At 40.1% G+C, this 27,199-nt stretch overlaps 1 protein-coding gene across 3 annotated transcripts; it reads right to left on the reverse strand.

The window, feature by feature from the left end:
- On the reverse strand, window positions 1–26,098 carry LOC125712540 (insulin gene enhancer protein isl-1). 3 transcript variants are annotated; one of them, XR_007383339.1, is made up of 8 exons: window positions 25,858–26,098; window positions 25,049–25,238; window positions 24,101–24,360; window positions 22,858–23,144; window positions 22,203–22,370; window positions 21,358–22,001; window positions 15,196–15,263; window positions 1–57 (listed from the first exon to the last, which is right to left on the reverse strand). XR_007383339.1 is itself a non-coding variant. In XM_048982712.1 (6 exons), exons 1-6 carry the CDS (start codon window positions 25,883–25,885, stop codon window positions 21,885–21,887), a joined length of 1,047 nt encoding a protein of 348 aa, XP_048838669.1. In that variant the 5' UTR covers window positions 25,886–26,098; the 3' UTR covers window positions 20,870–21,884. The 3 variants fall into 3 exon arrangements, 2 of the variants coding, with proteins under 2 accessions (XP_048838669.1, XP_048838657.1); XM_048982712.1 differs by lacking the exons at window positions 1–57; window positions 15,196–15,263 and having other exon boundaries at window positions 20,870–22,001; window positions 22,858–23,141; XM_048982700.1 differs by lacking the exons at window positions 1–57; window positions 15,196–15,263 and having other exon boundaries at window positions 20,870–22,001.
- Between the last annotated feature and the right edge of the window lie 1,101 nt (window positions 26,099–27,199).

Raw genomic sequence — 27,199 nt, forward strand, 5'->3', positions numbered from 1 at the left:
GCCTGGGACAGGCTCCAGCGGGACACTTGTTGAGTGCCTGTATCCATCAGCAGGGATCTGCGAAGAAGAAGAAGTATTCTGAGGATTTATATCTTGTCTCAAAGCTAGCATGTATAATCTTCACTTTAGCATTAAGGTTTTTCAAATGTACCACCTGTGTGATGCCATAGCAGGACAAGGGGAGCCTGTGAATGGGTCTGAATGTCTGACCTCATGTAAGAATAGCACAATATGCAGTACTATGAAGAATAAGTACAAGGCTCGATCAAGGCTGGACTGGGATTACATTTTTTGCCCTGGATTTTGGGGTCTCTAACTGCCCTGAATGCTCTTCATAGAAAATATTTTGCTGAACTACTCCCCCTTGCTAAATTTTAGGGAGGGGGGGCTGAGGGGGGTGAATCCCCTTTGTTACTCTTCTTTGCTGTAGATACATATACATATCACCCCACCGTATGCAGGATGGCCAATCCCGCCATGGGCTTCACAACCAATGAAAACAGTACATTGTTAAACACCGCGAAGACACTGCGAAAATATGTTCAGATTACATTTTTTATTGTCTGTTATATAATCCGGTGTTTTCCATGTCACAGTTTCCTGGCAACCTTGCTGCGAATTATTATTTTGTTAATTATTATTATGGTTGTGTCTTTCAGCTCTCAGAACTTTTAAACAACAAAGTCCATTGTTACTGTTTAGGTTATTCACATTTGGAAATGGAAAAAAAAACATCATTATCAGGAACAGCACCCTGCAACTAAGTCAGTTTTTTATTTTTGTTTTACTGATGTTGCCAGATGTTAGACTTGTAACCAACTGATGAATTGCACTGAATTCAAAGTAGCGTAAGTCACTCCACTATAAAACGCCTTTATTCCGCAGTATTTGAATTACAGAGGTATGTAACAAGCACAGTCAGGGGCTTCCTATACGACTAGTCAGGTTGAAAAAAGACTGAATTATGTTGAACCACAAGCAACACAAGAGTACTTTATATTATTTGGGTATTTTACTATTCTGGATTCGCTGATGCCTGTTGATGCATGTGGAATAGGAATAGACTTTGTCCTAAAGGTGATGCGTCTCCCTGGTCTATCCATACTTTTGTTTCTTCTGTTAAAATACAGTCTCCTTCCCATCCTTATACCAGTGGGAAGGTTTCAGTTTCTCCTTACTTAGTTGAATCCCTTCTCTAGGATCCCATCTAGGGCTTGAACTAAGAACCTTCTGTCCACATTCTTAATCACCTGCTGCTCACATCACGCTGTGGCTTTTCCATTAATAGATTTCCTCGACTAATATGACATCATACCAGAGAGATGCAGTAGTTTTTGTTTCCCATTTAGATGCCATCCGCAATCTTGAGTTAAGAAGAAGGGCTTCTTTCCCCGACATTCTGATGAACATAGATACTGCTGTAACAACATGATACATCATACCCCTTTCATACCTACAGAGCACTCCACTGTTCAATTAGATAGTGTTTTATTTGTCGTTGTTGTCATGCGCATACAACATGCAATCCTTTGTTTATAGTTCATGTTGAGGAAGATCCTGGCACATTCCTCAGTTAGAAGTGAGATGTGAGACCAGGGGAGAAACTGCACTCTTAAAAGAAGCGTATCTTACTCTGCAAATATAGTGAAACACCTTACTGCTTCATGTAATGAAATTATTCTCACGTATTTAGAATTTGCCTGTCAGTAATTTAACAAGTACATTGTTGCTTCTTTTGATAGGGATTTAAAATCTGTATTAGATTATATTTTATAGACACGTGCAATAAAATTGACGTATAAATGAAATGATTTCGTTTATCGTATTCTTTTATGCTGCCAAATTAAGGACGAAGGACAGGAACTGGTAATATATATGATTTCCTCAAAGGATCACTGGTCTTGGAAGATATTTCCAGTACCTGTTACCCAAATATTCCCAGGAAGACAAAATATTGACACGCATAACATAGGCGTATCTCAAGAATTTATTCTCTATATTCAAATTAATTCCAAGCCAAAAAAAAATCTGATGCAATCGCAAAAGGTGAATCCAAATTATTTGTGTGATGCTGCTTCAAAACCATTGCAAAATGGTCAGTGTGGTGTAATTATTATTTTTTATATATAACATGCAGTGTGACAAATGATAGATATCCAAGGAGTTTCTCTCTAACAATGTCAATGTTGCATACAACCCTGCAGTCATCTTGTCAACGCATTTTAAGAAGCGATCATTACGTAAGCCTTCCTTTTGGTCGTGGTAGCTTCTGGAAGATTTAATTTATGAGCTTGACAGGCGGATAAATGACAGCTCCTAAAGAACTCGCTTACACCTTACAGTCTATATGGCATCTTGTGGCAACTGTTACATTTTGAAACAGTTGTAAATGCTTTACAATTTGGAGGATGATTTACTGTTCAAATATAAAGTTTTGCAAAGGAGACTCAGGGATTCTAATTCACTCTTTCATTTCCATACAAATCTGTTTGCTTTGTGGTTTTATATTTATTTTTATTTACATTTGCATTTATTCAAAAAAAAATGAAGAAACATCTAACTTGCTGATAAAAGTGAGTGCTGATCACATTGTTGTTTAATCTGTAAAATTTTTGTTCATGGGTGATTGAGTATTTTTTTTTTAACAAAATACCATGATTTTTCTTAATTTTGAATATCCTTTACCAGAAAGGAGAATCAGACTGTATTTATTCCATGTGACATTATTTGATATAGCCATTAAATGACTGAAGTAGACCTTGAAATGAGAGATGTACAGTATAATTAGGTACTGTTCATCCTGGACGCTAGTCTAGTAGAGGTGGAATATGTAACATGAATGTAGACTTGTGTCCTACCTAATTACAGGCATTATCTCATTTGCCATTGTAAGGGACTGTTGTTCCATTTTTCCCATTTGTTTAATCATGCTTTTCACATATTGGCAGGTACCATTTGGTCTGAAAATCCGCATGGGGGGTTTTTGAATTGGGAGAGGAAAAAAAAAGTTGCTTTTCGGTAATGCGGCGCAATTTGTCAAGTAATTAGCCAAGCTAATTCAATTTTTGTAGCACTAATCAAACGAATACGCTAAAGGATTCTTTCCGCCGCCAGTTCGCTGTCTGTTCACATTTGACTTGATGGTTTGAAGAGGCTCCTCCTCTGGCCTCCCACTCCACTTAATCACCTCATTTGCATTTTATATTGGTAAATCAAATTAAGCACCAGCGGCTTTTAACGTGATTGACTGTGGTCAGGCCTGCTCAGATGGGATTTTTCTTTTTTTTTTTTTCCATAGAAAATTAGACCAATTTTAATGTTAGCAGAGCCTGGCTTCACATATTCAGCAAAGCGCATTCACTCAGCTAATTAAAAGCTTTTTTTGTGGATGACCGAGTTCCCCAGCTGGTTTTGGCCTTCCCTGGGTTTTACTTTTGACTTTGCCCCCCGCCCCCCCGAAAAACCTTCTTAGACCAGCCATTGAAAGTGAGGTCCAATAATCCGCAGGTAATGAAATCAAGTTTGATCAACGTTCACATTCACCTCAGCCACCAGTGGTTCCTGTAAAGATGGCGTGACCAGCATGAAGGCGTGTGTTCAGTCCCCTTAGAGATTTGCGTGTTACATGCAGAAATCCATCCATCACTCATATACTACTCATATACTCATATACCGTATCTGTATATATCACTAAATATATATATATATATATATATATAATTTCAGAAATATAATACATTGTATTCTAGGTATAATTTACTGCCCTGTGGTATTATTGTAGTTCTTTTGTTTTGTTTAAGTTTTGTTAAAGGACACTGGTGAGTTGATTAATTGTGCTCATCTATAGTGCGCCATGACAAACTATTTGAGAATCTGTACGCAAATTTACAAAATATGACGATGATGATAATAAGCGTCATCGTCTGCGAGGGGTTTTCGCCCCGTCCTGGGTTATTCCCTGCCTTGTGCTTGTTGTTTCCAGGATAGGCTCCTGATCCCCAAGCCCCTGCACAGGACAAGTGGGTATACAAAATGGATGGATGGATGGATGCAAAATGGATGGATGGATAATCACCATCACCAGTCTTTATATCCAACTTCCCCATCCAAACTGTGTCCTCATGACCTCTCTGTCTTGGTTCTTTATATAAACACTAATAATAATAATAATAATCACTGAATTACGAGCTTAATTTTCCACTAGTTCGAAGCACCAGTGGAGTCAGAGATATGAATGAGCTACATCAACAGATGTGAAATATGTCTCCAATAAGAGAAAAAAATAAATCTGAGAAAAGGGACCAGGAATAAAGGAATATCCTTTGGGGAGTAATTCGGACTAATGGCGGCCGTGTTACCCAGGCAGGGCAGAGCGGGGTCCACACCGCCCCTCCCTAGCCTTGATTGCAGCTTTTAGGATCATTACTGTTAGAATGGGAATGTTAACTCTGAAGAGCCACCCAATCCCCCATCCCCCAGCTTGCAAACTGAAGTCTACAGGGGAAGCTAGGGGGTAAAGCAAAAAGACAACAAAATGAAATCTGTATTCGTCTTCTTTCTTGTTTGTTGTTTTATAGATTAGTATTTAATTGAGGACGTGTTCATTAATTCCTGGTGGAAAAGCTAATATTAATTCAAATAGATTTGACCTTATTTGTCTTCCAACATACATGAACGGATAACTTTCGTTTTTTGTTTTTGTTTTGCTTTTGTTTAAAAAGAGCATTGCTGCTCTCCGCTAACCATACGATCCTTCGCGACGTAATATAAAAATTAAAGGAAATCATCAGTGATGTGGAATTGCTCCTGGTTTTGTCCTCTCGTGCGTTTTTATTTTCCGGGGCTAGTTTTAAGTTGCCGCGAATACGCTCCCCGCTTGAGTTCCGCTATTGTGCTCCGACCAGCGGCCTAATGCCACCGCCGTGTCTGCCGGGAGATTGTCCAGACATTGCCGGCAAGTGGGCCATTTCTAGCTGTCCCCCCCAGGGAGAAGCCCCCGTCTGTGAGATGGAAAGGGTGGTGGTGAGCAGGGCGGGGGGGAGACAAACCATCCACCAGCTGCTGCCACCCACTTCCCTGTCTATGCGTTTTACCATTATCTCATGGAAAAAAAGAGAAAGGAGTGAAATACAGGCAATGTCACATTCTTACACAAAGATTTCTCCTTTTTTTAAGCATTACGTTCCTATAAAAAACAGATTAGGGTGAGAGTGTCAGTTTGTATATGAATAAATATTAAATAAAAATAAGCAAATAGGTTCAATGTAGGTGTGTGTGTGTGTGTGTGTGTGTGTGTGTTTGTGTGTGTATTCATATAAATAAATAATCATCTTTGTACCTTGCAATTATTCATACATGCATTAGCCACTGCAGTTGATAATAAAAACCCATCCTGTTTAACTTTAATTATGTTTCCACCCAGTGGTTCATGCCACAATTGACTGTTGTGTTGCTGAAAGACACGTTTTTTTTTTTTTTTCCAGGAGAGGGAGCCCCCCCTCTGTCATGCAAATTAGAGGGGAAGGAATCAATTTTATCGCAAAGCATGAATTGCTGGCACGTCCCATTCAATTAGTTATTGGGGGGGGTCTCTGTGTGACACGTGCCTGCATGCCGGCCGTACACGTTTCTGTTCTATCTAACGTTTTAGCCATCCAACCAAAAGCGGAAAAACGTCTGCTGGTGCAAAGACAACATATTTCCACAAATATCAAACAATTTAGTATTATCTTAAGGATCATTTCCCTATAGTCAAATATTTTTATTGCAGAGTAAAACAAAAGCTGCATTTTTAAATGTGTCCGACGATGGTAGGCAGACCGCTCTCTCCCTTGGGTTATCGTGGTCTGGCCATTTCTGAAAGTGAATTTGTTTCACACTATGCACCGGCCAACTTTCATTCACCTGCATATTCAAATGGACTCTCCATCCCCATAAACGACAGAGCACATCGACACAGCAAACTGAGTATATATAAAGAGTGAAAACAGCGAATGTAGATGCCTCTGGTTCTTTGTCAGGTGTGGGTCTCCCCTCAAGGGGTCCCCTCTCTTCATGGCATAGCTTGCGTGTGCGTTGCGGTAGCAGCAACGCTCTCCTTTAGGGGTTTTCCATCCACATGTAACAGGAAACGTTGCTTACAACTGATATTGTCGTCATGTGTGTATCTGTTTATTCACTCATATAGAAATGATATCTCAGCTCTCACCGGAAGGAGGCGCATTAACGTTGCAGGCATCACGTTCTCCAAGTCTGTAGACATGGGCGCGTCTTTGTGAATTGAGGAGGTTGTTCTCGCCGGTGACGGCACCAGCGACCAGTGGCCTTGTGGCGGGTGGCTGAGGGAATTCACCAGTGAATCACTTTTAATGGGCTGAATGGTAGACGCTTCCATTAATTGCTTTTATATGCTCACTTGAAAATGCCTTGGGGGGGGGGGTGAAAACATACAACGCAGTCGGTCCATTGTGAGCGGGTTCAGGGCAGGGACATCGCCAGCAAATCCCCCCACCTGCAGCACGTCATTCTGTTGAGCTTTTCTTCTATACATATTTTAATAACATATGGTGACATAATTACAAAAAACTAACGCACGTTACTTTTTAAATGCCGCCTGGGCCTCTTGGATGTCTGAATCTTTATCAGCCATCACTGGTGTCATTTTTACGGAAGTAAAAATTTCACGGGAGTAATGTACGTTAAACGTGAGACTTAGCACCTTTAAAAAAGTATATTGTTCATATAGTTATGTAAGTGCAAATAGCGAAAGGATACAGATGTTAGACATCATCGTCCGCATTACTCACACCGGCCACTTTTTACTTATCAGCTTCTTTGACATTTTGTGTCCCTCGTTATAATTCAGGACAGCAACACACTGATTCAGTCCGATTTCATTATTCTTCATTGCTTTCTGAACGCCAGCGAACTAAAATTATAACTTAACTAAATAAAGAAGCACACACTGGAAGATAATATTCTACTCAGCTTACAGCTAATATTTAATGTAGCAAATCCACGCCACCACTGATGCACTATTAGTCAATCATTGCATGACTCACTCTATGTTGCAGTTCTTTGTTATGGAAGCAAATGGGCTACAAATAAAATTGTACTGGTCCAATGGGCCGGCAGATTTCCGTCTCATGAATGTATCACAATTTCTTCCAAGTTATCAAATTAATATCAAGTGCATAAAACAAGTATCTTGCATGCAATGCGTTGCATCAGCTCCATATTTTGTTGCTTATTCCAATTTCCATAATTGTACTTGACACAAAATACGAATCATACTGTATTATATTAATTCATATTTACCGTAATAGAATATAGCTGCATCTTCTTTTGACTTGTTAATGTTTAGATTGATGACATACTTTTTTGATGCATAACTACAGTATAAATAATAAGCAAATAATTTATGCAATAGGCAAACTGCACAAAGACCAATACGGATAACCCTGTTCCACTGCGTTTCTCCAAATGGAGAAGGAGCATTAAGCTCTGTCCAGTGGATGGTAATAAGGTTAGCTGGGGCTGCTTTTATTAATGATGACTGACCTAACAGCCGGCTGCAGGCCGCTGCAGCCTTCAGAATAAAGGCTGCTCTGCGCAGCAGAATGAGTTTGCGGCATATATAGATGTTTGCCAAGAACTCAAAGTACATTTAACTTGTGGACTGTTACAGCTATTCACCAAAGTCTTTCGGTCTTGCACAGGTGGTAGAGATCAAGGACTTGGGGGGGCTTGACTGAAAGTCAGATTTCAGTGTATGATTCTGTCAGAGTGAAGTCGCAGTGCTGCAGCCCCTGAGAGTCGTGAAAGCACGACCCTACACACTGCGTGTTTGCATAGCTACCACTACAGCTCGGGACTTAACCGGATAGTTAATACATTTCTGAATTCATTTATCAGCTATTTTGTGTACATATGCTGGCAGGTATATTTCAGTACCGAACTGGAATATTAAGCAGTACTAGTGCTATAATTGTTTATTTCAAAAGACAAAAGAAGACGCAGTGATGATATTTAAAATGCAATTGCTATTAGTGAATTGGCCTCATTATGAGTTTTAAGTTCATATGTAGCATGCAAGTGTCCCACTGTCGCCTTGGTGATCTGACAGTCACCTTAGGCCGCGGTATCAGTAGCTAGAACGGCAGTCATTTTATTATACTACTATAATACGAATAGAAATACAAATCAATGTTGGAATTATATAGCAAAATATTTTTTTACATGCCCTATTTCTCAATTGATTTAACATTTTTACCAAAACGTATTATTGTTGTTTTTATTGTTATTATTTGTATAGCAAATGTTTCAGTTTCAGTTATTTCAGCTGTCAAGTTATGTTTCCGAGAAACTAATTTAAAATTAGCTTTAATGTCGATTTACAGTAGGTGTTTGGCTGATTCTGTATCTTAAACATAATTACATAAAAAGTATCTAAAATTTTATAAAATCTCTTCTCGGTTAAATTGAATCCAGAGGAATAAACAGCTGATACAAAGTGTCTTATATGATTCAAAAAATGCAAGGATCTGTGACACTGTCAGTGGCAACTGTGAGCTTAGCAGGGCAACTGTGAAAACACCCACGGAGGCACGTCAGAGACGAGGCTCTTCCCATCCAGGCGAGATCCCCGATAAGGCTGACAATGATGGGGGCGCCGTTGCTGCACCGTCAGCCACTTTATCTCCCTAGCCAATGAGACGAGACGCCGTCGTTTTGAGAGAAATTTCTTTGCAGGGGGTGGGCTTTTTTGACAGCGCATTCAGAAAAGTTCATTTGTGGCGCTGACGGTTGTTGCTGTACGTATGGTGCATAAAAGCAGTGGAAACACACTATTCTCTCTGCATCTCTGTGGCTGATGTCCAAAGGAGATAGCTCTTATAAAAAATTAAATAAGGGTACACCTCAATCATTTGTTCATGGAAGCAGTCAACTAGGACAGCCATGCACTAATGCTTTCGGACTCAATAGACCTTTCTATTATTCCTGTACAGCCAATTTGGTGCTGATAATGACTCTTGTACTATACTGTGGACCGAGAGCCACACGAGCAGGCGGGAGAGCTCCAGTTCTCTGCCTGTGGCATCCTGAAGGCCAGGATTTAGGCCTCTAGCTCGAGGTGTCTCCTTCTCCTCACGTTCCTACATGCCACTCTGCCACATCACTCGCTATCCATTAGCAGGCCGTTCAGCATAATCACAATAAGACTCGAGACAGCAATGGCAGCGCCGAATCCTCAGACACTCAACAATTGAGCATTATTTATTTATTACATTTTTGATGTGACTTCTAACCTTACAGCTAATCAGAGTGGGCATATGCAGAAGTGGCGAAAAGAGAACGAAACCGTTGAATTTTATTTTGTCAGGGAGGCCTGTGTAATCAGAGACCTTGTGATCTTTCTTGGTCGCGCACAGTAGAATATGTTCTTATTCTGACTTGTAATGGATGTCCAGATGTCCACTGTAGAAGCGTCACAAAACCATGTCTTTGGAGGGAGGATTTTTTGTTAAATATCCAGCAGTGTAGGTTAATAAGGAAGAACAGTGTTTCCCAGTCCGATCCTTGGCGACCCAATGACAATCCATGTTTTTGCTCCCGGGAGCTGGGAGGTAGCAAAAATGTGGACTGTATGGCAGGGAGCTGGGAGGGAGTAAAAATGTGGACTGTATGGCAGGGAACTGGGAGGGAGCAAAAATGTGGACTGTCTGGCAGGGAGCTGGGAGGGAGCGAAAATGTGGACTGTATGGCAGGGAGCTGGGAGGGAGCAAAAATGGGGACTGTATGGCAGGGAGCTGGGAGGGAGCAAAAATGTGGACTGTCTGGGTCCCTGAGGATGGGATTTGGAAACACTGAGCGAAATTGTTATGACTGCAACTAGGGTCCTGTGGTACCGAATGGAACCTGGGCCGGAATCCCGAAACTGAGCGCAGACAAGAGGGCCTTTTCGACACAATGCTGGAGAATCGGCATGATGCCTAATGAGGCATAACAGCATGAATACTAGCAGATATTATCAATATTATGCTTCTGCATACATAAGTAGATATGGAGAGCATGCCACTATATGTGGATGATACCAGGTTTTATTACTGAATATTATTCAAAATTCCAAATATAAGTCACCTGATGGCCCACTTTTGACATGCTGCATATAAGATGGACTGAGGGTGGATTCATGTAAAGTGAAAAACCTAAAATAAAACTGGCTTTTGTTTTGTCCCTTTGGCCCAGACCTTGTTGCCTTATCCTAGGTCTTCCTGAGACACCCCCTCTTCTGCTTTTCTTGTCTGTGGTGTCTCCCATCCAACCCTCCCACCTCTGCCATCCCTATCAGACACTATGTCAATGTGCTCTGGTCATACTGTACATTGTGTTGCATGGTGCTGACTGCAGTACATTTTTACAGCTTATAAAAGTCAGAAAGAAATGCAAGAAATCAAATGGTACAAAAAAGTTAATATTTCTGCGTGTGCTTCTTAAATCTGTCATTTATCATGTTTGCAAGGGGTGGGGGAGAGACTAGGAGACCCAGGATGTGTACCTGCTTCCTGTAGATGCATTACATTAGGATATATTTTATTTAGCAGATGCTAATGTCCAAAGCGAAGTCCAATTGAGGATTAAGTGGTGTTAATTGGTGTTAGCTTGCAGTCTGTAACCACTACTACACTTATGTCATATTTTGCTTCCTATAAAGCCCAGCTGTGCTGGTTCTGCATCACCGCATTGCTACCGCAGTTCAATTAGCCTTTCAATATAATACAATGTTTTACAGGATAAATACAATGACTGCATTTATCAGGCATGGGAAGTCACTCCTTGGAGGGGTCTTCAGTCAAAACACTGCATGTTCAAGTCGAGTCTCAAGTCATGTGCCCTCAAGTCCCAGTCGAGTCCAAGTCGTCCCATCATTTTTGCTGTCGAGTCACAAGTCATCAAATTTCCGAGTTGAGTCCAACTCGACTTGTGAGTCATGTAATTTGAGTCCTTACCTAAGCCAGTTTTTTTACTTTTAGTGATTAATATTTGCTGCAGCAAAAATCCACCGCAACACGTTGTAGGTTAAATCCTTCATAGGCAGAGATAGGTTGAAAAGAGAGTCTCCACTCAGTTACAGTTGTCCTCATGCAGTTTTTAACGTCCGTGAATAAGCAGAGAGTGATGCCTCTTTCCAATAAAGGACCTCAGGAAAACTGAAAATGCAGACAACAGAGAATTACTGTACATTGCATTTATAATATTAATGCTATGGTATCCAGAGTGGGGACTATAACCCAAAGTCTTCTTGAGTCATAGGGTCCAAGTCTCAATTCATCTGCCTTCAAGTCCAAGTCGTTCCATCAGCATTGCTGAGTCGAGTCACAACTCATCAAATATGTGACTTAAGTCCGAGCTGAGTTATGAGTCAGTGACCTCTGCCATTTATGGTACTCAAATGCTAAACTTTGGCCACAGTCTTTAGGTGCTTTAAGGTTTAATAACACAAAATACACTATCAGTCAAAAGTTTTTACCACTTTTCCCTTTATTTCATAATCTACAGACATTTTATTCTTGTTAAGCATTGGAAAGTTGAGCGAATAACTATTAATGAAAATATAAGAGTATGTAACAGTGCATGTGTGACACATCCTATTAACTGGTTGTGTGGTGATGGCAGTCAAATTCTAGGATGTCCTTTAACTTTAAATGCACTAGTTAACCATTTCATCCCATGAAACAGAGCAGTGTTTAATGTCCCTTGTAGAAAGAATGATTCGAATTTGCACTGCTGTAGTAACTGCTAGGGATACTTTGATGAATCAAAGATATTACATTTTCCTGCTAATATGCTGAACATAGTGTAAATATACTTGTTAGCAAAGAAAATTGAGTGTATTTTTAGGAAATTTTGACTGGTAGTGTATACGGTACAACATGTACACAGAACAAGTAGTTCTACAGCAGGTCTATGCTTCAGGCCAGTGTATTCAGCACTGTGCGTTGGACCCGTTTAATCATGATCAACATAATCCCAACAAAGACACTGTCAGTATGGGCACCATTATTTTGATAATAATGGTTTGCAAGTCCAAGATATGGTTATCATTCTTTTGTGGCATCTGTCAAAGCAGAAGCCATGATTAAGGAGAGGGTTGCTATATAATTTTACCACCAAATTTACGATGAAAAGAAAGCAGATCGTTCAATGCACTATTCATCAGACTCAGCACATACCTACAGAGTGACCGAGGCAAGGAATCGCTAATAGAATCCAAAAGCAGCTTACAGTGTGCTAATGTAATTGAAAAACATGTGATTCATTGTAATTCCCTCCCCTCGGCTACTATTAATCGCTGTTAATTACTAATTATTCCCGGAACGAATAACATAATTTAGCTGACATGCCACCACTGACACACACAATTTCTCTGAAAAGTATTTTTGTCGAGTTACATTGATTAAATTCAGCACTAATAAGATTAAATTGCACTCTGGGTGTGTTCATTGCATAAGCAGCACGCGTGTGGCGCGTGGCAGTCACACGCATTTCTCCTGTCCCTCCTGAGCATAGGGGTGCCGAGTAAATTCCCGTATTGCTAGAGTATTACTCCCGTGCCGTGCAGCATCCCTGGCATGCTAGAGCCCCGCCTGTGTGCTCTGAAAGGATGCCGAGATTCACCCGCCTGCCCGCTTCGCTTCAAAGCCTCTCAGTGCTGCCTTTTCACACTCATTGTGTCGACCAGCTGCTTTCTGGAGTTTCCCGCTTTATCTGCCTGCCCCCGGCAGCTTTGGCCTCGCAGCCTCTACCCTCCTCGCCTGCTGATGGACGAACTGGAAAGTGCAGACGTCCCTCTCCCACGCCCCACGTGTGTCACCCTGCGCCACAATCACTTTCACGCCCTTCAAAGCAAGACCAATTTCTTTTACAATTTTAAGTTGACTTTGACTACTATCATTATTACTAATAAACATTATGTAACGTTGATCTGCCCAAAGTTGTTACTTACTGTATTACAGAAATGAGGCTGATGTGAGAACGGAATTCTGGGATTCCTTTATACACAAATTACCTAAACTAACACTGAACTGCGACAAGGAATGGGCAGGTACCTCCACACAGCTGGTGCTAAGATATCACTGCTATTTATAAGATACTCAGTGACATCATACTTCAGGTCAGTTAACACTGTCATGCAGGGCTCTTTTGGCTTCAGAAATAGGTCACTTGACAAACACATTTGATAAAAATTCAAGGATGCTGTAAGTTGTTCCCAGCTGTAGTGATCATTTAGTAAACTGAGCCATTTAGTAAGATAATTGGATCATTATATTCCCAGTCTTTCCAGTTCAATAACATAGCTTTTGGCAATAGTCAATGAAAACAGTGCAGGGATGAGATGTTTGGGAATTTGTAATGTGGAACTGTCACCCAAGCCAGGAATGACAAATTACAACACTGAACTGCGGATTTCTGATGACCTCGTCCAACATGTTTGAACATATGAACATGGTCATAGAGCATGGAAATGGACTTGCGAAGAGGACAAACAATGGGGACTTGTGTTATTTAAAGTTTGTGATTGGTAGTGTGTGTTCTTTGAGGAATTATATAGTATAATAGCTGAATTTTAACACCACATATCATAATAAAGACGTTAATGCCAGTGTTTTGCCGCTGGATGTCATGTGGTGGGTTAATAACTTCTAAGACCTACTTTTCCATAGGCACTGACAGTGATCTATCCGTAGGTGCGAAGAGTTTGTATATTTTAAGTAATTTCTTATATTAAATGTGTTTTCTTTCAGTTGGAAGAACTGGAAATGGCACTGGTTTGGTATACAATCATTCCTCACTTAACGACCGAGTTCCGTTCATGCGACTAAGTCGTTAAGCGAGTCGGTCGATAAGCGAGGAGCCGCCCCCTTACCGATATTTCAAGCATACTGTACTGGTAGTGAGTTTGTGTCAACCACCTTTAGATATTGTTTCACCTTTGCATCATTTATAACATTTTCCGTATGTTTATAAATGTTTATACAGTAGTATAGCATATACTGTAATAAGCATAATAGAAGAAATCAGCTCTAATATACATTACTTAGGTTTGCATACAGTAACGACCAGTTGGAGAGCTGACCGTATGTCCACGCAGTCATTAAAGAGGTCGGTCGTTAAGTGAGGAATGTCTGTACTGCATTCCCTTAATACATTATCTAAATATGTTGCTGAATAATTCTCTGTAGTAAAAATGCAACATTGACCTCAATAGCTACAAAAAACAGGACCTCATTACCACTCAGTGTACAGACTAGCCTAACTGGTGTTATTTGCATATACTGCACTTCTGCTCCAGTGATGGTCTCCAGCATGCTGCTGACAGATAGTTCAGAAGAAAATGCCATTAACATTTAAATTCCTTCCTCACAATGAAATCCCATGTTTAGATTTCAGAACATTAGGACCTCCATCTGCAGGACAGCATTGAATATTACTGCCGTCCGATAATATTTGCTATCAATGAAACCATTGTTGCCACATGTTATAGAGAGCTACGTAAGGTTTCCTCAGATACCACTCACCTATCCAGGCAGTCTGTGAATGAATTCTCAGGTAAACTACCAAACAACACTCAATAACAACTTACTTCGAGAACCATCATTTGCTAAATACACTATATTATTGAACAAACATGCTTCGTGTAGACAGAGTATATCTACCTTATTTAACCCACTGCTCAGCTAAAGATTGCAAGCAATATTTAAAGATTAATACCAATAAATTTCTTCCATTAGCTATGACTATGTACTATAGACTGGACTTTACCCAGAATCGTACAATGTCTTCTGTGACACGATTATAGGCAGCTTTCTGCTTCTGTGGACCACATCTAAACTCCTCGATAAGTCTTACAGCGCTTTCTTCGCTGTTGTAAGGAACCCTTGAATGAGCGATAACATGACACCACTTCTAGGAAAGACAATAGCTCTCACAAGAAGCCGAGGCCCAACCAGTCCTCAAAAGCATGACCCTGTCTTGTTATGAGACAGTTCTGTCCCTTACACTGTGACCAGCTAAACCAGCTTATTTCCACAGTGAAAAAACTTTGGATCTGCCGCATGTTTTATTGGGTTGCGTCATGTTTGAAAGCAGAGATGTTTCAGCAAACCTTCTACACGTAGCATTGACTATACAAACCTGACAGGTCTGCCGGAGAATCTCCTGCAGCTTTTTCTTCTGAGGAGCATATGAGCCATGCAGAAAAACTGTAAAAAGAGAAAATATCTTAATTAGTATAAATGATCAGCCCAGAGTTACTTCTTGAGGGGCGCAGCTTCTGCGAACTCTCGGGTTCGAGGGTTAAACCTTCAAACTGGAGATACTTTCACTGGGGTAAATTACAGACTTCTGCAGCCTGATGAAGGCCGAATGCCCAAAACATTAATTCAATTACTACAGACGGTGAGATACAATCCATGAATCCGCTTTCACAGTACTTGTCGGTATATAAAAAACGTCTCGGTAAGATGAATCCATGATGACTCCACACAAACCTGTAATGGATGATGGAAGTCTGGAAGATGGACAGAGGGATCAGGGAGAAACACCGTTTGAACACATTTGAAAGGATTCCTGCAGCCGCTGGTCTTCTTTTGTGATTGTAATGACAGTTCTCAGTGATGCAGTATCGCCTTACAAAATCATTCTTTTTGTTATAACCTATTAATAACTAATGATAGGATGCAGATTAGGATTGCCTTTTAATCTGATAAGTGATACTTGCAGGGACATGCTCAGTAACTACATCTGCCAGGTGAGTGTCTCATCTAATCAATGTTTAGACGCAGAGTTTTCCCTCTTTACTTTCTTAAGACCAAATGTATTATTACCTTAAATTTCATCCTCGTTATACCGCCTCGAACTGTCATGTTCATAAACACAATAACTGATGCTTTATAAGAATACATGCACATGCTGATTAGTTCTTTTCAATTTATGAAAGAATAGTAAAACATCCTCCTCCATTTATCCGCCAAAAGCATTAGTCAAATATAATATTTGATCGGCGAGCAGAGTAAAACAGAGCTTGATAACATAAGCACACTATCAACTTGTGCAATGAAATGCAATCGCTCCAGATTTTTTATGTTGAAAATGCAATATAATAAGCCTTGTATTTTTTTTTCCTGTACCATAATCAAAATTATATTTGTTTAAGTGACAGTGATCGAGATTGATGCATTCACTAGATCTAAATTTGCTACTGAGCTAGCTAAGAGGTGGATGCAGAAAAGTTCGTTGGTGGAAAAGCTAAGGCACTGGTGTGAGTTGGAGAGCAGTGTTCGGTATCTCATCTTCTGAGTGCGAGTGCGTGGAGGCCAGCTTCAGCTTCAGCAATGTAATCTTGATGATGTTTCTAACAGGTTATTTGAGGGGAAAACTGCGCTATTCCCCTTAGTGGGTTTATGTGCTACACTTTCAGAAAAAGAAGTACCAGTTTGTACCAGGGCTGTACCCTCAACGGTCTGTCAATTGTGCCCTACAGTTGTTGGTAATTGTACCTTTTAAGGTACAGGAATGGACTCTGAGGAACATGCCAAAGGTACAAACGGCATTAATGTACCATCAGCGGTACTGAAATGTTCCCCGGAGTCCATTTCTGTATCTTAAAAGGTACAATTACCTACAGCTAAGCATACAGCTTGCAGACCCTTGAGTGTACAGCCCCACTGACAAGCAAAGGTACAAACTGGTGCTGTTTTTCCTGACAGTGTAACATCAATGACTTCTGACTTCCTGAAAGAGCTGGATTGATGGTTATGTGAGGTATGGTCAAGTCTGTCCCTGTAGTTGTCTGGAGGAATCATGTCCGGCGTTATACATGCAGAGAGAGGGTGTATTTCTGGTCTGAGGTGATGCAAAGGTGAGATGATGAAGTCCTTGATGGCCGATTTGCTGAGTTGAGGAGGCTTACTTCAGGAAGCAGATTATATGGGTTTGATATACTGACCTGCATTGCTGAATGGCAAAGAGAAAAAACTCATCCATATTTTATGTCTGGCTTTGTAGTAAAAGCACATAGTCACGTAAGAACTGATGAAATTTAATTAAAATAATGCTTTGAGCTACATGCGTATGTGAAAGTTTACATCACTTACAAAAGGGACTTATTCCTTGAGTTTTTAATAATCTGTTTGGAGAAGAGATCTGAAACAAGCCTGCTACTTAAGCAAACATATTATTATGGGTAATGAACAATTATGATTCTCTGAAGAAAATATGCATTTTTTAATAATCATTGAAGGGCAGCAAAGGTAAGATGACTGGAAATGCAGGCAAATATACATTTAGGGATTTTATTCATGCCGATCCAATCCAGGGTACAATAGTATGCATGTAATGAAAGGAACGAAATACCTAAACAAAAAGTGTATAGAGGGTTCGTTTTATACTTTTTACACTATAGTTTATACAGCTGACGGCAGTTTCATTTTTATAAAAAGGATTTTCCAAAAGCATTCACATGCTGTTTTCCCAAGTCCTTTAAATTCTAACCTTAAATTCTATTCCTTAAATTCTTTCAGTTATGCAAGAAGAATGTTTGTCTGGTTTTTGGCAGACAGAATGATGTTTATAATGTATGTTGAAATTTTGATTTGTGCATCTAAAATGAAAAGTGGATCAAATGGATAAGAAACAGAGCTAGATCCTCCAGATAACCAGACAATGAAGACTGGTGACAGTGAGTAAAATGACTGTTTGTTTCAGTTTCGCTTAGGAGCGATGAGCAGCCAACCGTAGCCATTCGAGCGCTCGAGTCGGCCGCAGATCGTCAGTCAGCTGAGCGACCTGAATGCAGGGAGAGGTGCATTCTGGGAAGCTGTTCGATGGAGTGGGTCAAGGAACTACAGATTATCTCCTCAATGACACACATTCAAGTTGAGTTTCAACTTGAACCCCCCCCCCCCCCCGCCACCACCACTCCTAAGAAAAAAAGAATAAAAAGCACTATTTCTGAAGGCCATTCACCAGGGCGATATGTAAGTCAAGTTATTTCTTTAACCCCAGCCAGCGTACTAAGTATGTACATTCCTTTATGATTATTGCGTGGACTTCATATGACATTCAACATAATGATCTCTTCCAATATATATTTGAGCCTTATTGCTGTACGAAAACGTCATATTATTATCGCACTGAAATAGTTATCCACACGTCAGGTTAGTCAGCCTACAGCCAACAGCCTCCGAAGTCAATCATTTCCCCGATACTGTCAAAGAGGACCGTGAAGCAAATTCAGCCCAACGCTCAGAATATCCTCTTCCTGTCGGCTCTTTTAACGGGAGAAAAAACAAAATAAATCCGCAACTCAGATCACTTCATCCCAACCTCACAGCGCGACGAATCTCGAATATATGAAATAAATTACATTGTTATATGATGCTGTTATATCCATCCATCCATCCATCCATTTTCCAAACCGCTTATCCTACTGGGTCGCGGGGGGTCCGGATGCTGTTATATATAAAATAAATATTTGGGGAAAAATGAATATATACTTTCAAAGTTAGTGGAATATTCTAAGAAACAATAGGCAGTGCGACTACAGTACTTTTGGCGACGTTGTTGGGACACTGGGACCGAGGACGCTGATATCTTTACCCCAGTGTCGGTGTACTGCTGTGTACTGGGGCAGCAGGTATGTAAGACACTGTTTCCTTTGGGATGAGGGGTGGTTGGAGCTTTGGGGAAAATGGGAGGAAAACGTGTGCAATGCCCAGATTCGAGTTACAAAACGCAAAAGAAAAACTACATTCCTTTAGTACGAAATGAACTAACCGAATCAAATAGATGGATCCAAATGTGCCACGTGAACACTTATCACTTTGTTATTCTGCAAATTATTATTTTAGCAGGATTCATATATCAATGGGAATAAGCGCAGTATGATTTAATATCAGAAGCCATTAAACACATGACCCCTGACGCGTCATTGTCGTTATATTTCGGTTATGTATTCGCCTTTCCCTTCTCCATCCTTACTGTTCATCTGCTGGTTTCAGGCAAAATAATCCCCAGTTTAATGTAATTGGTCTGTAAGGTCCAGCTATGTCAAGCGGTCAAGGGGTTAAAATAGATCATCAGATTGTTAATATGATGCATACGTGTTAGCTATTGTACCATCGTATATCAGAACCCACGAGTAGTTTGCATTAAACAAATTATTGAGCCAAATTAATAGATTTTTTATACGTATATGATAGGCCTATCAATGTATTATTTTCCAACAATTATACTGAATAAGTACACCGCTCAATTTGTAGATTGCGTTGATTTTACCGTTCCAAAACAAAAGCTCGACCAACATTATATAGCCCATACGCTTCATTTTACTCTTAACATTTACGAAGAAATGTAAAAAGGACATAGGCGCTCGTATTAAGAGGCGCCACTTGTGGAAAGTCTCTAACAGCTATTCGCACTGGATGCTGCAACACCCGGTTTGACATTTCTCTGCATCCACTTGTGTGTCAGGGTTTAGCTTGACGGTTCATTGAATCTGCAATGCTACCTTTTCCCAGAAATATTAACGTTAGAATGCCACGGCAACGGGACCTTATATGAAATAAACATAACAATGAAAGACGGAGATTTACGTGTTTTAAATAAATATGGGCAGATCTACACCTGTAGGCCTATTAGATGCAAAACTTGCAAACGAAAAATTTGCTAACTGCAATATATAATAATAAAGGTGTCTATACGCCCATATCGTCTGCGCGCGATTATCCAAGTAGTTGCTGATAGATCCACACGTAGCAGTTGCTTAATTTTACCCAGCGGACGAAAATGGCAGGCAAAGCAGGTATAATCTAAGGGGGAGGTCAAACATTTGATAAAAACCACTCACGGAAAATAGGAATTTGTTATTCTGTTTTCACCACTGCATAAATAGATAAGTAATGTAATACATTTTCAGATCTACTATATCCTAAAACCAACCTCTGAGGCGAGTGGGTGAGCGCGGCTCAGCCAAAACCGTTTCACTACTCGCGTCGTGCGCCTCTAATTGATGACGCATGTAATATATGTGGGTTTACGTGACATATTTCACAATTCCTGGTGTGTACATGATTTTTAAAGAAAATATCGCATTCACTTTTACATTTCCACGTTACTTAATTATTTGATTAAAACGCATGTTTTATAATTAGATATTCTCAAAGAGCTTTATAAACGGTAAATGTTGGGGCAGGAAGTCCATATATATTATTATAATATTTTTTTCCAGTCTGAAATGGATCAGAAAGTTTATTGCGATTGTAGTTTTACAGCCGGAACCTATAAATCTGCGTCATTTGTATTTCTGTGCAAAATAAATGGCGCACGAAATTAACGTTGGGGAAACCGCTATACTTTTACTTCGGAGTAAATTAATCTCATTGACCAGCCATCCCTGCGTTAATGGCCGCTCTCAGACATGCACGAAGTCCACAACACTAATATATTTAAACGTGCGATCAAAACTTAGTCATAAAAATAAAAAGGCGTATTTATTAGGCCTAATTAAAGGAAATGTTGCTGTATGTGACTTAATGTAAACGAAGCATACTTTTTGGCGTCTGTACAGCCTCTTTAAATTACAAATACATTTCAATTAATTTAAAATTAATAAAATGAAATAATTCCACTGAAAACTTTCCACAAGCGTAATGACGTATTTTGCGATGAAGAATTTTACGTGAATTTAAAGCAATTGCGCAATGAAAATGAAAACGAAACGTTACTACAAACCTCTGGTTCGTATTACTATAATTTCTTATGACTTGAAATGTCACCGAGAAGAAAAGGTTCAGAATATACCGCACTGTGCGATTTATGTCAAACTTTTATTAGTGAAATAATCCTTACGATGTATTTCCACATATGGCGTTATCATACATAATCCTCAAAAGACAAGACACATAAAATCGGACATAATTCGGAGATCGCAGTACAATACCTCTTTTTACCTCAGCAAACAAAAGCCTATGAAAAGTGACAAGTCTTTTGACAATAAATAATAATCATAGTTTTAGTACAGGAATAAAGAGAATCACCACTGGTTATTTTAACCAATAACTGTACACATCTTTGCGGGAATAATGTTCTTTGACTGACGACAGTCTCTCAAATGTCCCCATGATGTTTGTGGCAAAATAGAGGTATACCTCGTCGCGATGCTTTAGTACTTGGGCTTTGAAGTAATTCAACAACAACAAAAAAAAATTAAGAGCGGTATCTGTAAATCCCTCTCCAATTGTCATTTACTTTCGGGTAAATGAAAGCTGGGTTATCAATGTAAAATAATTTTATTACCAGTTTTTCTCCTCTCGCTTTCTCGTGTCAGTGCCTATATTTTCATTCCCGTGTAAATCCGCCAGCCATTATTACGTATAGAAGATTTCTTCCAGGTCTATTGATTTTGTGAAGATTGTTGAGCTCTTTCGTGTGATTCTTCGTCCTTGTTAGGCAAAAGCACTGGCCAAACTTCTGCTCCAAAAAGGCAGCACCGTTTAGTGAAGTTGAGGCGTGGTCCGTATATTTCACAGGCCAGAAGCGCACAATTTCCCTGCAACTCTTGGTGATCTTCTCATAAGTTACTCCGCAGACTCCGCCGGTGTACGTATAGGTGCATTTCAGCTTCGTGTAATTCCTATGATTGTCTTCACAGTGTTAACTTACAACCAGAGGTCGTTTAAATAAAGAGGCTTCGTGCAGTTGAATTAGCTGTAGTGTTCGCATGTAAAAACTACGGCGCAAAGGGGTGTAACCGCCGTCATTTTTCGTATCCTTCTTATCGACACCACGTTTCCCCAAACTTCTTAAAAACTAGTCCAGTTCCTTCACGCCTCTAAGGGACTCGACACCATACTGTTCGGTGTATCTGGTAGTTGAGAGGACATCGATGCAACTTCACTCCCAGTTGAATTGGACCCTGGGCCACCTTCCGAGAAATTGACCTGAAAAAAATTGGAATAATTCAACATCTTCGATGCCAAAAAGAAAAGTGAATTCGAGCCGAGGCATATTTGTTAAGCATTGTCCAGCTGCTGAAATTATACGATCCGTTATCTTAACTGGATCTTGTCTTGGGGAACGCGGACAGGGTGCGATCCTTGGTGCGGTAAATCCCACGCACGATGCCCGCTGCTGGCACTCACCAGCTGCTGAAATGCCGGTTGGTCAATGTCACTCTGCAGCGCGAAATCACTCAGGACTTTCCAGGGCGGCTGGTAACTCTGCACCTCCACTGGGTTTGCCTGCAAACCACCGTCGTGTCTCTCCGGACTCGCGGCCACCATGGGGGTCCCTGTCATTCCCTGGATATTCTGGAGGGGGCCGGGTACAAAAGAAGGCTAATATTAACAAAACATAGGCTATGCGGATGCACCCCTCCACTGCATTTTACGCCGAACTCTAAATATGATGTATAATTTTAGAGAAAAAAAATTACGGGAAAATTATGAACGGCAAAAAAAATGGAAATCTCTGGAATGCCACGACACTGGGACCCGACCACAAGTCACAGTCTTCCGCTAAATAAGGAAAAGATATCTGTGTTCAAGCATATCCATTCAATCCCCCCCTGACAGCGAGGCCTCCTTTATAACATAAACATTAAATAACATAATGTCAATGTAACCACACATAGTGAATGATTCTCATTTCGATTGTCCAGTTTTGTTTTGCACTCATTTTGTCTTTTGCGCCGTCTTTAATCCCTCTTCATTTAATATATTCTTCGTTTATTTGCCTTTAGTGCCAAGTTGACTTTTTTTTTTACATTAAGAGCAGTTTTATTTGCTCTTTGCTCACCGTTTTGTCGTTGGACTGCTGCTGCTGTAGCTGTTTCATCAGTATACTCCGCTTCTTGTCTTTGCAGCGCTTGTTTTGAAACCAGACCCGGATTACTCTGGGGCTGAGCCCCGTCATTTCCACCAGCTGTTCCTTCATGAGAGCGTCGGGTCTCGGGTTGGCGTTGTAACAAGTCCGCAAGGTGTGTAACTGCTTCTCGTTCAGCACCGTCCGGACCCGCGTCGTTTTCTCGGGCTGTTTGTGAATATGAGGTCGAAGTGCCGGCTGTCTGGCAGATATGGGTTCTGCTGCGAAGATTAAGGAGAAAATATAGGCTAAGATAACACACTTATTACTAGGCCGGGGTAAACCGTTGATCTACGTATAAATATGATTGCTGGGGGTGATTGAACGGCTATGGAATGAGTCTGCGGTTTTAGTATGAATTTGATCGATTAGTCGCAATTATAAATATGTACATATTTACTTAAACTGTGTCATAACGTTATGTATAGTAGCGTAGTTGACTTTGAAAGTATCAGAAGTATGACGCCTAGAATAGTTCAGATAGATAGATAGATAGATAGATAGATAGATAGATAGATAGATAGATAGATAGATAGATAGATAAAAACTAATTATGTTATTTCAGATGGAGGTGTCTGTAATCACAGTCGAAGGACAATGTTAAAAAGAACGACACGTTGTGCTTTGTATTTCATATTTAGATGTCTGGTCCACGTTAAACGACTTTTTTAGAGTCGATTCCGTGTACCCATGCCACCCCCACCTCATACACACAAATGCAAAAAACGTAATTTTCTTAAATGTTTCACTTAATGCTGATGACAGCGCAACTAGCTTGACAGAATAATAAATTAATACCGCAGTGCTATTCTTTCTAGCAAAACGTCATAAGAAAGTCTTATCTCAAGACAAAAGTGCTGAAAAAACGATTTCAGGTATGCTGTGTATGAGCACTCGGAATATTATGCAAAATAAAGCTTGAGATTGGCTATCTAATTCTGTAGAACATTTGAACAAGTTACCCCTCTATACTTAGTAAAACAAGCACGTAAAATAAAATACCACCCTCATGATATTTAGGTTAATTTATTCCGGAAATAGATCGATTGATTTTATAATACTGGGGGGCACCCTGATAATTATTAAATAATAATTAAGTCAATCATAAATTTAAGATGACTAAGGGTGTGAGCTGCCACTTCCATGCAGACTGTCGACGGTAAAATGCGCAACCAACCTGCCATCTGCAATGGTCTTGCTGGGTGTAAAGGGCTTAAGGGGTCCCCTGCTCCCATCGTGGCCCGCTCCACAACGTCGTGGTCTGCCCTGCAGAAGAGGCCGTCTTCGCGCAGGGCGAACTCGTCCCCCGGGATGAGCTGCCGGCTGCAGGCCACGCAGCGAAAGCACTCGATGTGGTAAACCTTGGAGCGCGCCCTCATCACGAAGTCGTTCTTACTGAAGCCGATGTTGCATTTAGCGCACTTTATACCGTATAATCTACGAGACAAACAGCACATGGCGGACGAAAACGCTGTTAAGTTAGTGCAAAAAGCTAAATGAAAACATCGAAGCTGTGTCATTTTCCCAGATTTCACAGTGATGAATGCAACGGCCGAGCGAAATCTCTGTAACGCGCAACACGTGGTATTATTATTATTATTATTATTATTATTATTATTAAGAATGAAAATATTATGTCTGTGTGTGATAATTACAGCGAACACAACGTTGTGCATTTGATTGATTTTTAATATCAAAACGTTGTTTGAATAATAATATCTATAAATAGACCCATTTCGTTTCTCAAGGTTGACATGTAAATTTAAAAAATCCATAGTTTAAATTCATCAAACATACAGGCCAATTTCAATGATCTTAAATTGTTTATGATTATAATTATATTTAAAATGACATGAAAATACTTTAAAATAATATGAGTAGGCTGCTGCATCTAACAAATATAATTTGTTTAATTATATGTTTTTACAAAATGTTACAACTGCTGCAATTCCGACGTTTGTGCAATGGACGTCTAAGACTGATTTCAAAAGCTTTTATGCAAACACATTTCCAACATGTTCTAAATACAGTCTATATATACATAAAATACGTAATCTGCTTTAGCGCTCCATTGATTATTATAAAAAAACGTAGGATTTATTTCCCCCGCACAAGGCGGACGCACCTGATGTAGTCTCTTTTACAGTACGTTTTTCCCTCTCGAACGAAGCAGGTGCAAGACTCGTCCAGGTACTGATTGCACTCTGCACATTTCAAACAAGCGGCGTGCCACTCCAGGTCCGGAGAAACCCGTAGAATATACTGGTCGTGAATCTGATTTCCACACCCGACACAAAGCGAGACCAGGCGCTTTTCTAGGAACAGAACGTAAAATGCGGCTTAACACAATGTAAACAAAACAATGTAAACCCTGCTGTATAATTTTACAGTATTGCTATCCAAACGTTAAACGCCCCCAATAAGAAAGTAAGGTAATATTGTAATAATAGGATTAACAATATAACTGTATTGCTTTGACCAAATTATTAATAACAGTAGTTGAATTGTAATTTCTGAGCTTATTTTATTTTAATACAACTTATACTACTACTAACAGTAATAATCATAACATTATTACTATTATAAGTTTATTTCAAACACGGTTTGCAACTGCAATTTCTATCAAAATTACTACTTAGGGAAAACGGATAAATGTCATTAGACTATGAACAAAGATGCAGGACGTCATGAAACTGTGTAAAAAGCAATTGATTTACAGATAATACATATACATTTTTAACAATTAGATAAAGGAGTCTAACAAACTTGCCCGCTGTCTTTCCGCAACTATAACGCAACTATTAAGAAAACAGTTGCGACCCAGATTAGAGGGAAAAAGTCCTGGTTCAGTTTCAAGTAAAACTCTGCTGATTCTTTTCTGGAAAAAAAGTTTCATTTTTTAAAATATCAGAAAACACCAATTATTCCACTTACTTTTCGGTGGATCACCCATATCTCCCATGTCAAGAAAATAAGGCGGCGTTAGGTCCACTTTTAAAAAACGAGGTGCTGCGCTATAGCGAAATGTGATGTTGCGATTTTCCACCGCCGTTTTCAGGAATCAGCAGCACTTAAAGGGTGCGAGGCGTCTCAGGGCTGATCCGGACCGTATTGTTCGCGTTGAAAGTAGGGGTGTGTGCGCACGCCGCAATGCCTAGTCCCAGTGCCGGCGGGGCACTCGTGTCCTTATCTCCCACCCATAGCGTGTGCTCTAACTCCAACTGCACCGCCATTGGCCTGACGTAGTGAAGGCGATCGTCATCTTTATGGGAAGCTGATTGGTCATGGAAGAAGCGAACAACTGTCCCTATTATTACTTTACAACTCCCCAAGTCCTGTAGTAGTCATCTGGGACGTATCCTACCGGTCATTCTCCTCATAAGAAGCGCGTTCCCCTGCGTTTGCTCGATTAATTCATCTCTGTTGTAAGAAATCTATAGACTTATAGTTTTTTTTAAAAAAAAACCAGCTATGTACTAAATTATTTTTAAATACTAAAAATAAATTATGACTTTACATGTATTAATTTATGTGCTGTTTTGCACGTTTTTGGCAGGTAGTAGCAATGCTACATCTGTACACTGTTTATATAACACAGTTACGTACTGTACATTTCCAGAACGTTGCACCAGGACCGTATAGGACCTAAGAGGCGCCTCCCATAATCTAAAACATACACCTGGACATTATGAGGCACCTGGACGCGCATGATGGACGTTAGGCCTATATACTGCTACCAGTTTTTTTTCTGTGATGCTTATATGACCATAATTGCTATTTAGTTAAAAAAAAGTGATTAAATCTTGTCTGCAGTTCTGCAAAATGTATAGACACAACAGTTTGGGGAGGGCTGCGGGGATTAATGCTATGGTTTGACGATTTTTCGCTTTGAAAACAAAGGTAATTTTTGTTATCGCAGCTAATGGTCGTGCTCCAAGGTGTGACGCGGGGTTTTATACTCAAAGCGAGGGCAGCTCTACAGGCAAAACAATGTTCATACCGCTCAGCTGCATCAGGCAAGTGTTTTACATAAACAGCAGGCCTTCGCGAGTTTTACAGCCGGGCAGAGGCAAGGGAGCGATAGACAACCTATTTCACTTATTAAATATATAAATAATATACTCACGACGGTGTTTGAAAATATTCACAGCCAAACAGTTGAACCCAATCTGCGAAGTGAACTGCTATGCGCTGGGAACGCAAACACGCCCCCTTGCGTTATAGAGAGCAGTGAGTCTGTCTGTGGTTAACAAAGGAGAAATGTAAATGTGACACA

Source organism: Brienomyrus brachyistius, chromosome 2, assembly GCF_023856365.1.
Source record: "Brienomyrus brachyistius isolate T26 chromosome 2, BBRACH_0.4, whole genome shotgun sequence".
Taxonomy (NCBI): Eukaryota; Metazoa; Chordata; class Actinopteri; order Osteoglossiformes; family Mormyridae; genus Brienomyrus; species Brienomyrus brachyistius.

Bases quoted from the DNA above. Each gene is read 5' to 3' on its own strand.
- LOC125712540 (XM_048982700.1), bottom strand. From the start codon at position 25,885: ATGGGAGATATGGGTGATCCACCGAAAA. The intron at 23,145-24,100 runs GTTGGTTGCGCA...TAATCTTCGCAG, and splicing joins AAGACCATTGCAGATGGCAG to CAGAACCCATATCTGCCAGA. The intron at 22,371-22,857 runs GTGAGCAAAGAG...GGCCCCCTCCAG, and splicing joins AGCAGTCCAACGACAAAACG to AATATCCAGGGAATGACAGG.